Raw genomic sequence first — 15,225 nt, forward strand, 5'->3', positions numbered from 1 at the left:
ATAAGAAGAGAAAATAAAGCCTGTAAGATCACCTGGAGACAGTAGACTTGGAATGAAGGATTTTGCAGTAGCTCGGTGACGGAGGCTTTTAGACACTGCCTTTAAAAAAATACCAAACCCTTTGTGGGTAGTTGTCGTGTTTTATTTTTTTCCCCCCTTGCAGAATCTCTTGCCAGTTTGCCTGTCTTCAGGCGAGCCCAGTAATTTGGCGAAGTTTGTGTGGAAGCCAGTTGGGTTTTGCGTTGCTCTCCAGGGTCATTATTATGTGGGTGGTTTCTTCGGAGAGGGCAGTTCGCGGCAGTCCTCGGAAATAGGGTTCTGGAAATTAGTTTAAAAAAAAAAGGGGGGGGGGGGGAGAAGAAACAAACAAACAAAAAAAAAAAAAAAAAGAAAAGAGAGGGGAAAAAAAAAGATAATAAGAAAGAAGCCAGCCCAGAGCACAGGGCTCTCGTATTTTTTTTTTTCCCCTCGTGAAACTCCCAAATGAAGGTGACGTTGCGATGCAATAAACCTCCTCGTATTTAATTGCGTTCTGCAGTGTTAGCGGGGATCTGCGGCTCTCCCGGCCGGAATCCCGGCTTGGGTTCCAGCCCCACGGGGTGCCGGTGCTTTTCCACACCAGGTTCTGTGCAAACCTCCCTCTCCTCTCCCTGTCTGATGCCCTGACGCTTGCCTTCGGGTTTAGGAAAATATTTGTCCGGAGATGCCCGTCATTTTCAATGTGGTTTTGTCAAGATTTCAAGGGGCGTTGTGTTGAAATATAGTACTAATTGCTACTGTTACGAGGTGATTTTTAAATAAGATAATGTGAGAGCCTGTGTATGTGAAGCGAGATTGAGTACGAGGAGATTCATTACTTAAGCATAAACCATTTTATGACGTGACGATTTATCTCATCTAAACTGACTGTGCCTGAATATTGTGTGGACAAGAGTAAATGATCGCAAGCCGTGGAAATAATAAACAGAAAGTCATTTTAAAAAAGATATTTCTTCCCGAACCTGTTACATTTTTCATAAATCACGAGGGAAAAAATTAATGCCGGTTCAAGCGCCTGATTCTCCCTTTTCCCTAAGTCTCTCCGCGCTCGGGGTTTGGTTTTTTCCCTCTTCGTAAGGAAAAAAAATAAAAGAAAAAATTAATTTAATTTAGAAACCTTGCTCCAAAACTCTTTCATGCCGATTCTTCCACATCCTGCGTGGGCAACCACTTGTGGAAACCACGCACCTCGGTGCGGACAGGTCTTTTTAACCATTTCAGCCCGGTCCGGCATGGGATGACCGCGGAACCCCCGTGCACCTCGGTGTAGGGGGGGGTGCGGGGAGGGGTGCTGGGGGGATCCGCGGCGCTCCCGGCTGGGGGTCCCCTCCTGGCATCCTTCCTGCTTGTTTATTTAAGAAAATAAAATACAAGAGCGTGGAGCGCGGGCAGCCCCCCGCCGCGCCGTCCCCCCGGTGCCGCCGCCGCGCTGCGGGACTCGCCCATTCCCCGCCGTCTGCTGCCATCTACCGTCGGCGGCGGCGGCCGGCGGCTCCCGGGGGGCTCCCCGCAGCCGGTGCCCCGGCGGGGGGGGCTGCCCCGGCTGCCCTCCCCTTCCCTGCCAAGGAGCGCAACCCCCCGGCCCCGCTCTCGGATGCGCGTCGCCCCCGAGTCCTGGTACCCTGCTGTGATTTGCAAACGGTGGATATGCTTTTAGCTATACGTCTAGCCTTAAAATGTCTGGAGGTATATATACATATATAGGATGCACTCGCACATCTATGTGCACTCACATGTGAGCTATGGCCATCCCATAGGCGCGCGTTGATCCATACCTCCCCCGACCTGCGCCGGTACGCGTGTACAGCTGTTCCGTGCCATGTGTGTGCAAATCCACACGTGCACACACGTGGAAGGACTCACATCCATCCGTACGCATGCACATGGAAGATGAAAGGTGGCCGGTGGGTCGCTGAGCGTGAACACAAGCGGATATCTTGTAAAACGCGGTGCAGTGATGACGGAAGAGGCAAAGGGGATTTCAGCCGATCATAAAAGGCAGAGGAGCTTTTATTTATTTATTGCTTCGAGTGGTCATTTCGGTGGGGTCTGGAAAAGATGTGTCAAGTCGTGTACACAGGCTGGAGGTGGTTGCTGGGGAAGGAGCAGGGAGCAGAGCAGACGACGGATCACTTTTAAGTTACTGTAGGCTTTGAAGGGACAATGCGTGTCTGTTATTTTAAAAGGTTTCTCTCTCTCCCTCCCTCCCTCTCGCTTTCTCCCTCTCGTTTTCTCCTTCTGCCACACAGTTTCCTGGCAACTGTTTACGTCTAGACTAGGGACATTTTCTCGAAGAAAGTGAGATGCCCAGGGACTAGGTTAAAAAAAAAAAAAAAAGTTTCTCTCTTTTGACCAGCAACAGCCATGATTAACTTGTTCCATGCTGTAATTCCCAACACCCCCCAGCATTCACTTTCTGCATTACATGATCCGTCTTGCCTTTTCCTCTCCTTCTCCCTGCTTTTCCAATATTATTTGACCAGCAGCCCCCCTTTCCCTTTCCCAGGGCTTGCTTTTCAAGAAATACTTCGGGCTGGATTAATTTTGACTCCCTCAATGTCCCTCTCTCCCTCTGCCCTCCCCTCCTCCCTCTTTTTTTTTTTTTTTTTTTTTTTTGTTAATAATTAGCTGCACTCTTTAATGGAACAATGGTAGATTATTATTGCTTCTTTTCAAAGATCCCATTAACAAGGTTATTATGCACTGCACGGGAAGTCAGGTAAATTAAACTTAAATTGCTGGAAATTAAGTTTCAGGCGGTTATGCGCGGGGAGAGCGGGTATTTTTTTACACCTTCAGGGGTCATTGTTTTAAATCCTTCAGCCCTGGAGCTCTACATGGCTCCGTCGGCTTTTTTTTTCCGATGTGATTTCGGGTGTGCATGAGCATTACAGGGAAGGCTTCTCTGCTGCCAAGAAGTCTATGTCTGACTCCAGGAACAAGGGGGGTTTTCAAGTGTTTTCGTGGTGTTGGCTTGACTTTATGGCTGCAATAAGTCCCTCGGTAGGGAAACCCCCGCTGTGTTCTCACTTCAGAAGGATCGGGAATTCCAGCTCCACATGAAAAAAAGAGTTTCATTTTTTATTGGAACCAACTGCACTGAACTTTCTACCAAGTTCTTAGCGGGTTTAGCTTTCACACAAGCAATGCTCTGTTCTGTTTGCATTTCGAAATATTTGGGTGTTGTTTTAATCCCCTCATCTATCTGCCTGGCTCTGCCTGGTGGGGTTGGCGTTTGCTGGCCAGAAAAGCAAAGCGACAAAAAGTGGGACCTTCCTGGGCAGAGTGCTGGGGTTGTACATACTGTAAATACTTTTCTTTGTCTTTATTTATACCCTGCCAGCTGAGTGATGTCTGTCAGGAGGGGAAAGCCGGCTTCCCAGCGCAGTTAAATGTGTTATATACCACCTTCTGGTGTCTCCCGCAACTTCCCCGCTTTATTGCTCCTTCTTGGCAAACGCCGCTCCTGTTTTTGAGGAGATGAGGCCGAAGACTGAATAAAGATGTGCCCACCGGTGCCCTCAGAGAGGGGTCTAACTTAAGGGCTACTGTATGAGCCTGGTACTGCAACCGTTATTGCTCTGTGTCTGCCTCCTTACCGGCTGGGCTGGCGCTTCAGGCGTCCAAAGAAAATATATTCCCAAAATCGGTCTCAGATTTACCTTCGGATTTCAGCTGGGAAGGCAGGAGAGCGTCTGTTAAACAGCTACACTAATAACCCAACATTTAAAAATTTTTGTAAAAAATTTTTTTAGGCTACTGAACTGGGAATAATAACTGCCTCTGTGCTAAACATTCAGTTCCCGGAGATTTAGTGCGGTTTAAGACCTCTGCTCGGATTTACATGTATTATAGGTGGCAAATCAATTAGACGGCGGGCCTGACCCTGCGTAAGATGAAAACTATGACAGGCTTTGGGCAGGGTTTTTGATTTGTTTGTTTGTTGGGGTTTTCTTTCCACGTTGCAAACCAAGTTTTCCTCTTTTCCTTTCCTCCCCCAAATAACCATCTATAGGGTCACCCTTCTTCGAAGAGGCAAGACGTATTATTTTTTATCTATAGCGCGTCTAAGATGTCAGCAATAAGCAATTAACAAGCGGCCAGTTTCAATTAGTGCATTTTTATTTTCTTTCAAAACGTCTACTGACAAACTGCGTGAAAAGCCTGGTTTAGCCACAAACGTACTAGGATGAGCAGTATTGGGATCTGGGGGTATGGGAGGGGGATTTTTTTTCCCCAACTATTTCGAGAGATTTATTTGCAGAGCAATCACGAGAAGTGAGAGAAAACATCAGAGCAAACATTTTCAGCAGATGTACTCACGCACTGAATTATCAGGATATCCCATTTCTTAGCCAAAAATTTGCATGCGGAGCTGATCATGCCAGATCATCGCTGGTTTTGCAGAGCTACAAATATTGCGTAACTCTAATCAAATGTATGAGCTGTTCGGCTCTTGCAAAGCAGTTAACTTCAGGCTCTCATCCCCAGCCTTTTTTTTTTTTTTTTTTCTTCTCTAGTCATCGTTCCTTTCCAATCCCACTTTTTTTTTTTTTTCCCTTGCATACCAATAAAGCAGATCTACGTAAGTTTGGGTCCATTCCATACACAAAGGGAAACTCTGCAAGAACAAATATAAGAGATATCAGTCAGAGAGGGGGTGGAGGATGGAAAACTACTTCCTTTGCATGTTATTTCCTTGAATTATAAGGATTACGTTTCAGTCGAAATGTTCATTGCAGCCGTGGCATGAAACAATCTTGGCTTTGCTGCTGTAAACATGATGTTTAAAATAAATTAGCTTGTAATAAGATACCAGTTTCGTAGATACTTAAAGCTCCGTCAGAGAGTGCCGCATTGGCAGCTCTACAGTCACCACGCAATGTATGTAATTCTGGATTTGTGGCACACACATTCACAGACCCAAGTACAGGGGAGTGTGTATTACAAGGCGTGTCATTTCATTGCATGTAGGACCCGACAGACAGATGGCTACAAATTCGGACAGGAAACAAATCCTTGAAAAAACGCAAATGATCGGGGGGCAGTCCTGGGTTTAATTTAGGTTGGGGTTTTGGTTGATTTTTTTAAATTTTATTTTATTTCTTCCCTGTGAGATGGCTCTGATTTTCCCGTTTGAAAAAAAGGGGAAGGCGGCAATCGGAGATCCAACCCTACCTTGAGCAGACAGGGATCTGAAGGGGGGATGCGCCAGGTAGAGCAAAGCAGATCTCTAGCGAGGAAATCCGGACAAACCCAAGAGCAAAGCGTAGCTTTTAGGGTGTCCAGGAATTACTCGAGACTTTCGGAATTATCCCTTCCAGCCTTTTAACTTCGCAAAAACAGGGATTTTGCAGTGGGAACGGGCTCAAAGAGGGGATGCGAACCCGCGGGGTCTCTGCACCTCCAAGGCTGCAGCCCCATCACACCGCCAGCTTTCCTCTCATCAAAAAAACCCACCTCGATCGGTAACAATCAATAAACTCGGCTTCTGACGGTCACCCAAGGCTTCCTTTTTAGCCATAAAAGGTCGGGCATGGATCTGGTATTAACAAAAAAACGCAAGAGGGCACAATGCGGTACCGGACTCCGGAGGAGGTCGGGATTTAGCAAGGGATAAAGGAAATTTTTTTTCGATTTTCCATTTGTCTCTCCAATACGGAGCCTTTGCGGAAAAAGAAAGGAAAAATGCAATAGATGAAAAGCGATGGTTTGCTTCAAGCTAGCCCAGCTTTCCTGAACAGGGAGTGCTAATCTATGGTAATTAGACAAACATGAACCGAAATAAGTTGTCAAAACAGAGTTCTTCTCCTATAGCAAATCTAAGTTAACCAACCCGGCAGGATCTTCTCCTTGCAAAGTTCACACACACACACAGAGAAAACTTTTTTCTTTTTTCTTTTTTTTTTCCCCTCCCCCTGTAACTGTAGCAGAGCACCCAGACCCATTTCAGGACGATTTGCAAACACTAGGGGCTAAAGTTTGCCGAATGCGAATAAATAACTTTCACACACACACACTCACAGCGAGTATTTGTATACGTTATATGTGTGTAAATATATATAGGCGCGCACACCGCCATCCGTGCAGACAGGCTCTCGCCCACCCCCGCGCACAGCTCCGGGGCGGGGGGGGGGGGGGGGGGGCACGTTTATTTATTTATGAAGCTCCGAGCGCGCCGGGAATGTTTCTTTCGGCAGATATTATATATTTGGTTAAGGGGGTGCATTTCTGTTGTTTAAAAGGGAGGGAAAAGGGGGTGGATGGTTTGTTCTTGGGGTCCCTGGTGCAATCTCAGCTCCTCATGGGTGCTATTTTGCAACCTCAGGCGCCTGCTATTGGTCAGCCCATGATCAGATGGTTGTATTTCCTTGTGTCCCTCGCTGGCACCACGCCATCTCCCTTCAGCTAAAACCCAATCTCCGATATACTACTAATAGCTAAACCACTTGGACTATAAAACACAACAAATCATAAAGCCGGGAAAGGACGGCAGGCTCCTTCCAATGAGTTCTTATTTTGTCAACTCGACCTTCCCGGTGAGTCTGGCGGCGGGGCAGGAGCCCTTCCTGGGACAGATCCCGCTATATCCCTCGGGCTATGCGGATCCTTTGAGGCACTACCCCACCACCTATGGAGCCACGGGCGTCCAGGAGAAGGGCTACACCTCCTCTCCTTACTACCAGCAAAGCAACGGAGCCTACAGCCGCAGCTCCGCCTGTGACTATGGGGCCGGCGGGTTTTTCAGGGAGAAGGACCCTGCGTGCGCCCCCCCCAGCCTGGACGAGGTGCCCTTCGCCCCCGAGCCGCGCAAGGCGGACTGCGCGCAGAGCAAAACTGTGTTCGGAGAGAGCGAGGAGCAAAAGTGTTCCGCCCCGGTTTACCCCTGGATGCAGCGGATGAACTCTTGCAATAGTGAGTTTACTCTTTTACAGAAATAAATACATCAATCTCCTCCCCCCCTTTCTTATTTGTTACCGCCAGAGAGAGAGAGAGCGAGCGAGCGAGGGAAGCAGGAATAAGGTTCACTTTAGAGCCCAAACTTCCAGCGGGGAAGTTGGGCGACACGAGTAGCTCCAACTTGCTCTTGACACGCACCAAAACTTCACACCGCTGAAGTATTTTCGCACGGCAATCCCCCACCTAAAAAGTTCGCCCCGTCTTTAAACCCCAATACAGAATTTCTCCATCCACCCACACACCCCTTTTTTTTTTTTTTTTTGCACATTCCAGTTTGCGTGTCACTCAGCTACAACGATTTGTCTCTGTCTTCCCCCCACACGCACAGGGAGATATCTTTTCTAAATCAGATCTGGATGACTTTACACACACAGACGGACCCACACCCCCACGCAGCTCCCTCTCTCGCTGGCTACCCGATCTGGAGTTAAATAATATAGCAGTGTTTAAATATTTGAAAGGAGAGGGGCTACATTTTTAATGAAATTCGCACATAATGAAAAGTCTGCCTGGGGAGAATTTTTTTCCCCCTGGTGATGTATGACTTCTTTAAGTGCTGTTTCCTCAATCAGAAAAAAAAAAAAAAAAAAAAAAAAAAGAAGGGAGGTGGGGGGAGAAAAAATAATAGAGGCTCACCACCCTCCTTCCCATGTTTAGATGCATTTGTTGCCTTTTAAGTTCCAAATTGATGTCCATTAGCGCAGGGACATAAAGTGTTGTGTCCTCTTTAATGTAGAGTTTGGGCAGATCGATTCACTTCATTATTGCTTAAATGCTCAGATCTATTACAGTTGCCGGTAGGGTGGAAAATAGCGAGGGAGGGCGAGGGGGGTGAGAACACCTTGCGATTTTTCATCCCGGAATAAGATAGATCTTGCCCTGTCTCTCCAGCCCTGCCTGCAGCCTGGCAACTTCAGCATTAACCCTTCTGCGCGGCTGCCTGCAGCGCGGCTGCGGATGCTCCGCGGGTGCGGCCCGGCTGGGAACCCCCCTGCGCGCACGGGGGGGCTCCCCGCGGTGGGGCTTGTTTTGGGGGTGGCCAGACCCTTGGGAGGGCAGGGAAGTGGGCACGTACCCCTGCGCGCACAGCCGCGGTGGGGGGAGTAGCATCCCCGCGGATTATCCGGCACCTCCGCGGCTCCACTAAACCTCAGGGCTTTCCCCCTCTTTTTCCTTTCCTCTCTTTTTTCCCCCCTATTTCCCCCCATTTTTCCCCTGGATCCCCCCCCCCCATTTGTTTCCTATGTGTTTCCTATTTGTTTCCCATTTTTTTTTGCGGGTGTCACAGGTTCTTCCTTTGGGCCCAGCGGCCGCCGAGGCCGCCAGACCTACACCCGCTACCAGACGCTGGAGCTGGAGAAGGAATTTCACTTCAACCGCTACCTGACCCGGCGCCGGCGGATCGAGATCGCCCACTCCCTCTGCCTGACGGAGCGGCAGATCAAAATCTGGTTCCAGAACCGCAGGATGAAGTGGAAAAAAGAGAATAAATTGCTCAACTCCTCGCAGCTGAGCGCGGAGGAGGAAGAGGAGAAAACGGCGGAGTGAAAGTATTATTTAAAACACACAACAACAACAAAAAGAGAGAGAGAGAGGGAGTGAGTGTGTGTGAGAACCGAGAGGGTGAGGGGGGTGTGGGCTGGTTGCGAGGACAGGGAAAACCTGCACGTTGGTGGGACAAGCCCTCTGCAGCAGCGGCAACAGCTAGAAAGTTTGCGCCACCAATGCCATGGACTCGTGTTCCCAGTCATCCGTCGTGTCCAGAAAAAAAAAAAAAATCAGGCTTCTAGTTGCGTTTTTAATTTTTTTTTCCTTCCTAGACCTCCCTCCCCTCCCACTCCACCCCTCGAAATGAAATAATAATAATAAAAAAGCGAAGAGAGAGAGAGAGAGAGAAGGAGGGAAAGAAAGGGAAAGAGAAAAGACAAAAAAAAAAGGACTCCCACCCGTGTTTCTACCCTTGGTGTCACTGTTAGTAATCTGCTAACTCTTGTATTTAATGGAAGTGCTGCAATATATGTCATTTGGGGTGTTTATCGTCTTAATTTTGTAAAAATGTTTCATGCACGGTTGACATAGGGGTTTTTTTTTTCATTTTTCCTTTTTTTTTTTTTTCTTCTCCTTTGGTAAATTAATCAAGCCCTGGGGTCTTTGTAATTAGTTTTGTTTTGTTTTGTTTGTTTTGAAAAAGGAAAATCTACTGAAAGAACGAGTACTACCTAAAAGGATGCAAAAGCAACAACAAGAAGAAGAAAAAGTTATATTTTATTAATTTTTGTACGTGTTGTGTTTGAAGTTTGTCTTAGGTATGAACATGGAATTCTCTAATAAAAACAAAGTCTTCGATCTCACGCACACTACCCTGTCATCATTATTCTTATTATTATTACTACTATTATTACTATTACTATTATCTTTCCCTTTTCCAGGGGAACTTGCCATTCTTAAGGAGCAGAGAGTTGTAAAGCAAGCCTTGCTTCTCTCTGTATGACAATGTCTTCTAATCTGCAAGGACAAGCAACTCCAAGCCCACGGAAGTTACAGTGGAGAGATAAATCTGGTTTTCCCTCTTTTTGTCTAATCTGAAATGGAAGACCTTTCACCAATAGTATTTCCTCGCTGACATTCTGCTTTAGTATCGCTCTTTTTTATTGTTACAGTACAAAGAGTTATGACGAAACGCTCTCCATATACATAATAAATCAAGGAAACAGGCAAAAATATGCTCTCATTTATCTACCAAAGATACCTAACATTTGCCTAGCATCTTTCAAACATCTGGTCCCTTACTTCATATCCCCAAATCAAAGTGAAGTGTATTGCAAAAAAATCCAGATTTCAAGGGAATTTGCCCTGCGAAACGAGTAGCTTCTCAGCTCCAGGAATATAGCCTGCATCTACGGGGAAGAGGGGGAAAGGTGTAAAAAATCTCAACTAAGTCTGACGAGCTATTTTGAAAGAGTAGATTTTTATGATCTCTTGAAAGCGTTTTCATGGCTCCTTGCGAGAGGCTGGCTTTGCTGGGGACGGGGTGGGGAACGCTTCTGCTCCGTACCAAAGGGGAATCTCGCGTATGCAAATCGCCAACTTTTCCTGGGTTTTGGGAATTTAAACGAAGGGAAGTGCTTTTTCTGCTGGGGATTTAGGACTGGAATGAAGCGACCAGCCCAGCCTCTTTCGGATACCGTTTTCCGCAGCTTCACAGGGGGAAAACGCGACGAAACAGCATCTCCTGCCTCCCACCCCCTTTCCCCTCTACCCCCAAGAAATACCTATGTATGAATGCATTCCCCCATGCCACAAGCTGGTTTAATGTCAGTCACTTTTAAAATCAATTCATGCAGAAGCTTCACAGCTGTAGGACATTTACTATTATTGCCACGCTTTTCATTGCCCGTAATTATTATAATTATATGTCACTTTCAATATGGCGCATAATTTCCAATGAGTTGCAGACAAGCATATGAAATTCCTAAACTGCCTTGGAAAAAAAGAGAGAGAGAGAGAAGAGAAAAGAGAAGGAGAGAGGAGAAAAAAAAAAAAAAAGAAAGTAATGCTTAACAAAGCACAGCTCTTTCACAACGTTTTTACAATTTCAGAGTGCTTTTGCTCCCCAATATTCCTTGCAGGTTAGCAAATGGAAAGGAACAATCACGTAGCACAACGCTGTGTTCAAAAAGGACGTGAAACGGTCAGGAACAAGAATATCCTAAAAGCAACGTTGTCAACCAGTTCTACCGGCTGGACTTTCCCTCCTTTTCCTTTACCCCCCCCTCCCCCCCAATTTCCCTCCTTCTCCCCCCCCCCCCCCTCCAGAATTAAGGTGCGACCGCATCGCTGGCCCCAGGCTCAGCGGAGCCCGACTTTTCTGACAACAACCACGCGAAATGCCCCCAGAAGCCACGGCCCCCCTCAGGGCTCCGCGGTGCGCCCCCCCCCCCCCCCCCCCGCAGATATTAAAAGAGAAGACTGCCCGGCCTCACAGCGACCCGACACCTCATCCCTCGCCGCCTCTCAAACTTCCCCGGCGGTGTTACAAAGGAAGAAATTAAGAGTTTAATAAAGAAAAGGAGCCGGGCGAGAAGACCCACGCGGGGAGCACGGACACGCGACCCGCCGCAGGATCCCCCCCTTCCTCCCCCTCCCGCCTTTTTCATGTCCGCGTTGATTTCTTTTTTACTATTAGTATTATTATTACTTTTTATTTTAGGAAGGAAAAGGAGAACAGAGGAACGGGGGGGTGCGGAGGGAGGCGGGGGGGTGGGGGCGCGGGCCCCCCGGCGCGGTGCGCAGCCCCGGCGCGGCCGGCAGGTGGCGCGCTTCGCCAAGGTGGGGGGCGAGCGCGCGCCGGCGCGCCCGGGGATTTGGGGCGCCGCGCACCGACTTGGGCCTAAACGACTCCGCGATCGTCATTATTTGTAACCATAGAGCATGAATTACCTCTTGAGGTCATCAGTGAGAATTTACGACTGGTCAACAAAAGCACGTGATTCCCAAACGCACCCCCACCCTCCCCCCCATATTTGGCCGCATACATAGCAAAAACGAAGTACAGTGCATTGCTATAATTCATTAATACATCATAAATCGTCAAGCACAGGGTTATAACGACCACGAGCCACAAATCAAGCCCTCCAAAATAACCCAAATGAGCTCTTACTTTGTAAACTCGTTCTCAGGGCGCTACCCAAATGGCCCCGACTATCAGTTACTAAATTATGGGACCAGCAGTTCCATGAACGGTTCTTACAGAGATTCAAGCACCATGCATTCCAGCTCTTATGGCTACAACTACAATGGGATGGACCTTAGCATCAACCGCTCAGCCTCCTCTAGTCACTTTGGGGCTGTGGGGGAGAGCTCCCGCGGTTTCCCTTCTCCAGCTCAGGAGAGCAGGTTTAGACAGGCGTCTAGCTGCTCCTTATCTTCTCCCGACTCCCTTCCCTGCTCCAACAGCGAGAGCCCATGGAGGCAAACCCGCCCCGTCCCCCTCCGACCAAGCTACTTCTGCCAGCACCACCAACACAAATTTCACAGAACTAGACGAGACCAGCGCGTCCTCGGGAGCCGACGAGGGCACTCCAATAAGCAGCAGCATCCCCCGAGCGCAGGCAGAGCCCATCGCAACCTCCACCGCAGCAACAGAAGGGCAGGCACCTCAGATATTCCCTTGGATGAGGAAACTTCACATTAGCCATGGTACAGCTACTTCTTTTTCCATCCTTGTCGTTGTTGTTGTTTATTTTCGCACACCCCTCTCTTTTTCTCTTGTGTGTGTGGGGTTTATCCCCCCCCCCCTTTTCCTTCTCCATCCCCCCACCCCACTCCCTTTTTTTCTCTCCTTCCTTTTATTCGGTGGAGGCGCTTTGATCAGAAACGCAGCTATTTATTGCTTTTTGTTATTTCTTGCTCTGATCGCTGCTTTAAAGCTGCCTCTGGCGCCTGGAGGGGGGGCGATTTTATTTTACTTTCGCTATTCTTGCCGCAAAATGTGCGCTTATTTCAAGCTCTTGGCTCTATCTGGGTGGTGGGAGAAAGTAATTTAAAAATTGAGGGAAGGGGGTGTTCCGGGGGGGGGGGGGGGGGGGGGGAGAGGAAAGGAAAGAATTGACCATTAAAATGGCATTATATGCCCAGATGGGTCTCTCAGTCCTTTCCTACTCTTATTTTGCTGGGTGTATTCTTGACAATCTGCTCTTGACAAAACCAAAACTGAGAGGAGATACAGGGGGAATAGCGAGCCTCCCCCCCCCCCCCCCCCCCCCCCGCGGTTTTTCTCCTGGAGAACAGAAAGCAGCATTAAACCTGCAAACAGACCCAGAAACACCCAGGCAGAGGCGAAAAAGGGAGATTTCAGCATCTCGCTTCTCCAGTTAAATTATGAATATTGAGTTGCGAATGTCTGTTCTGGAGGGGCCAAGGGTGGGGGTTTTTACACGTGTCTGGGGGTGTGCAAGAAAGGGGGGGGCTGTTATTTGGGGAATCAGCAGCTTTCCTAGCTGCCCGAAGAAGGCGAATATTTCACCCCGGTATTAAAAAATAATAATAATAGCCTTAAGGATCTATAAAAGCCCAGCAGAAAGCAAACCCCAAACCCCGCTGTTGTCTGTGTTACCCAGACATGACTGGCCCAGACGGTAAGAGGGCGAGGACCGCGTACACCCGGTACCAGACGCTGGAGCTGGAGAAGGAATTTCACTTCAACCGGTACCTCACCCGCAGGAGGAGGATCGAGATCGCTCACCGCGCTCTGCCTCTCCGAGCGCCAGATCAAAATCAGGTTCCAGAACAGGAGGATGAAATGGAAGAAGGATAATAAACTGAAAAGCATGAGCTTAGCCTCGGCGGGCAGCGCCTTTCAGCCATAAATTCTAGAGGAGGAATCTCGAGGAGAGAAGACGAGAGAGGAATACCTAAATAAATAAATAAAGCGCCGCAGATCTTAGTTTTGGAGTACTGTACAGTGAGGCACCTTCTTTTCGGCATGTTGTGGATATTCTAAAACAACGCGTATGGTACCGTTATCCCAGGACTGAGTTAATGTCGTGTTCTGTTTTGGGTTGGGGTTTTTTTTCTTTAATTTTTTTTAATTAAATTTTATTTCCCAGATGCTCCTCATGCTCTTGTTGTTCTTATAAATGTATGTGTCCGTGCTCTCTTGATGCCTTCTGGAAAGCTAGCATGTTTTATGTGAGCCCTTTAATGTTATAACTTATTTATAAATTGAGAACAGATACGATTGTTTGTTTATTTGTTGGGATTTTTTTTTCCCCCTTTCCTGAGTTTACTGCTTTTGGGTGAGTTCTTCTCTGCCTAAGCTAAAATGGGGGGTTCCTGCACTACAGTAGCAGAAAAAAAATAATCTAAAAAACCAAACAAAAATGTAAAAAAAAAAAAAAAAAAAAAAAAAGAAGAAGAAGAAGAAAAAGCTCTTGTATCTTTCTGTCTTAAATTGTCCAGTCTGTGTTTTAGTTCAAACTTCAGGCCAGGATTTCTAGTCCCAGGCTAATTCCGAGACGTACTCTTAGACGTGGGTAAATTTCACTATAAAAAAAAATGTATAAAATCGGACCAACAATAGAGTGCTCTAATGTTTGTAAATATTAAAAATATTTCTGATGTGACTAATAGACGGTTCGTAGTGGGCAGAGTGAATGCAATGTTATGTGTAAAAATGGCATCTGTCATGTCTAGCTGCCTGTTAGTACTTTGCCAATAAGCTTTTTGTATTTGTTTGTAGCTTTACTTGAAGTCAAATAAACGTTTCTCCTACTCACAAAGGCTCCCAGTCGCACTTTGTACACAACCCCTGAGACCCCCGGCGCACGCTGGAGCCGGGGAGATGCCTGGCACCGAGCTGCGCCCCTGCCAGGGGCTCCCAGCGCCGCTCCGCGCAGCTCCGCGCAGCTCGGGAGCACCGAACACCCACATCCCAACACCCCCCTGGCACCAACAAACCGCCACCTTCCCACCGCCTCCCCCCAAACAACACCGACCCCCCCCACCCCACCGTACCAGGCAAACCGGTTTCAAGCACTTCAAGTTGCAATAACGCGGTATAAACGCGTCCCCGGCAGATTTACGCACATTTCAGGAACCGTCAGCTATAGATCCAGCCACGCGCACATCCTCCGAGCACGAGGGATTTATACCCGCATATATGTCCACGTAAAACGGTGCTCTATAACATTACAGCTCTGTGTGTTTGTACAGATATATTTATTATATATATATAACCTGTATATCTATAAGACATTTCTGTGCTCTCCCCGCCACCTCTCGTCCTCGGTTTATTGTGCTTTTACCTCCTGCTCTCCGGCTCAACATGTAAATAACAGCTCACCGCTCTGTAACTACTGACACTTAACTACAACGAGTCATTTTGGCTGCAGATAATTTAACATCGTCAAAGATGGCAAATGTTCGCCATCTCGCTACCTCGGGAATCCAACCAGGCACGAGACACTCCGGTTTAAAGTCGCTCGATTGGCAAAACGCCACTGACATCTCTACAACACGGCTTAGGCTTTTTGTTCGTAGCAAGTAAAGTTGGAGCTTAAAACTTACCAAACTTAATCTCCCACTGTTTAGGTACTTCTTAAGTGATTTTGAGAGGGATGTGAAGTGGACTGTCAGATCCCAAACCATTTGCTCGCCTTCCCTTGATTTTTTTTTCCTTTTTTTTTTTTTTTTTTTTTTTTTTACCAATAGCAAACTATACCAAAA

At 47.5% G+C, this 15,225-nt stretch overlaps 2 protein-coding genes and 1 long non-coding RNA gene across 3 annotated transcripts; 2 read left to right on the forward strand and 1 right to left on the reverse strand.

Annotated features, from left to right (window-relative positions):
* Positions 1-209: 209 nt before the first annotated feature.
* Positions 210-15,201, reverse strand: LOC129782608 (uncharacterized). The gene is made up of 3 exons (XR_008744665.1): positions 15,067-15,201; positions 1,773-4,660; positions 210-318 (listed from the first exon to the last, which is right to left on the reverse strand). It is a non-coding gene; the product is annotated as an uncharacterized LOC129782608 (long non-coding RNA).
* HOXB6 (homeobox B6) lies at positions 6,411-9,350 on the forward strand. The gene is made up of 2 exons (XM_055789854.1): positions 6,411-6,954; positions 8,288-9,350. The coding sequence occupies exons 1-2, from the start codon at positions 6,546-6,548 to the stop codon at positions 8,545-8,547; spliced, it is 669 nt and encodes a 222-aa protein (XP_055645829.1). The 5' UTR covers positions 6,411-6,545; the 3' UTR covers positions 8,548-9,350.
* HOXB5 (homeobox B5) lies at positions 11,546-14,275 on the forward strand. The gene is given in 4 exon segments (XM_005236562.3): positions 11,546-11,961; positions 11,963-12,198; positions 13,119-13,243; positions 13,245-14,275. Coding segments are annotated over 4 exon segments (798 nt in total). The 5' UTR covers positions 11,546-11,647; the 3' UTR covers positions 13,368-14,275.
* Positions 15,202-15,225: the final 24 nt, after the last annotated feature.

This window comes from Falco peregrinus, chromosome 18 (assembly GCF_023634155.1).
Source record: "Falco peregrinus isolate bFalPer1 chromosome 18, bFalPer1.pri, whole genome shotgun sequence".
NCBI lineage: Eukaryota > Metazoa > Chordata > Aves > Falconiformes > Falconidae > Falco > Falco peregrinus.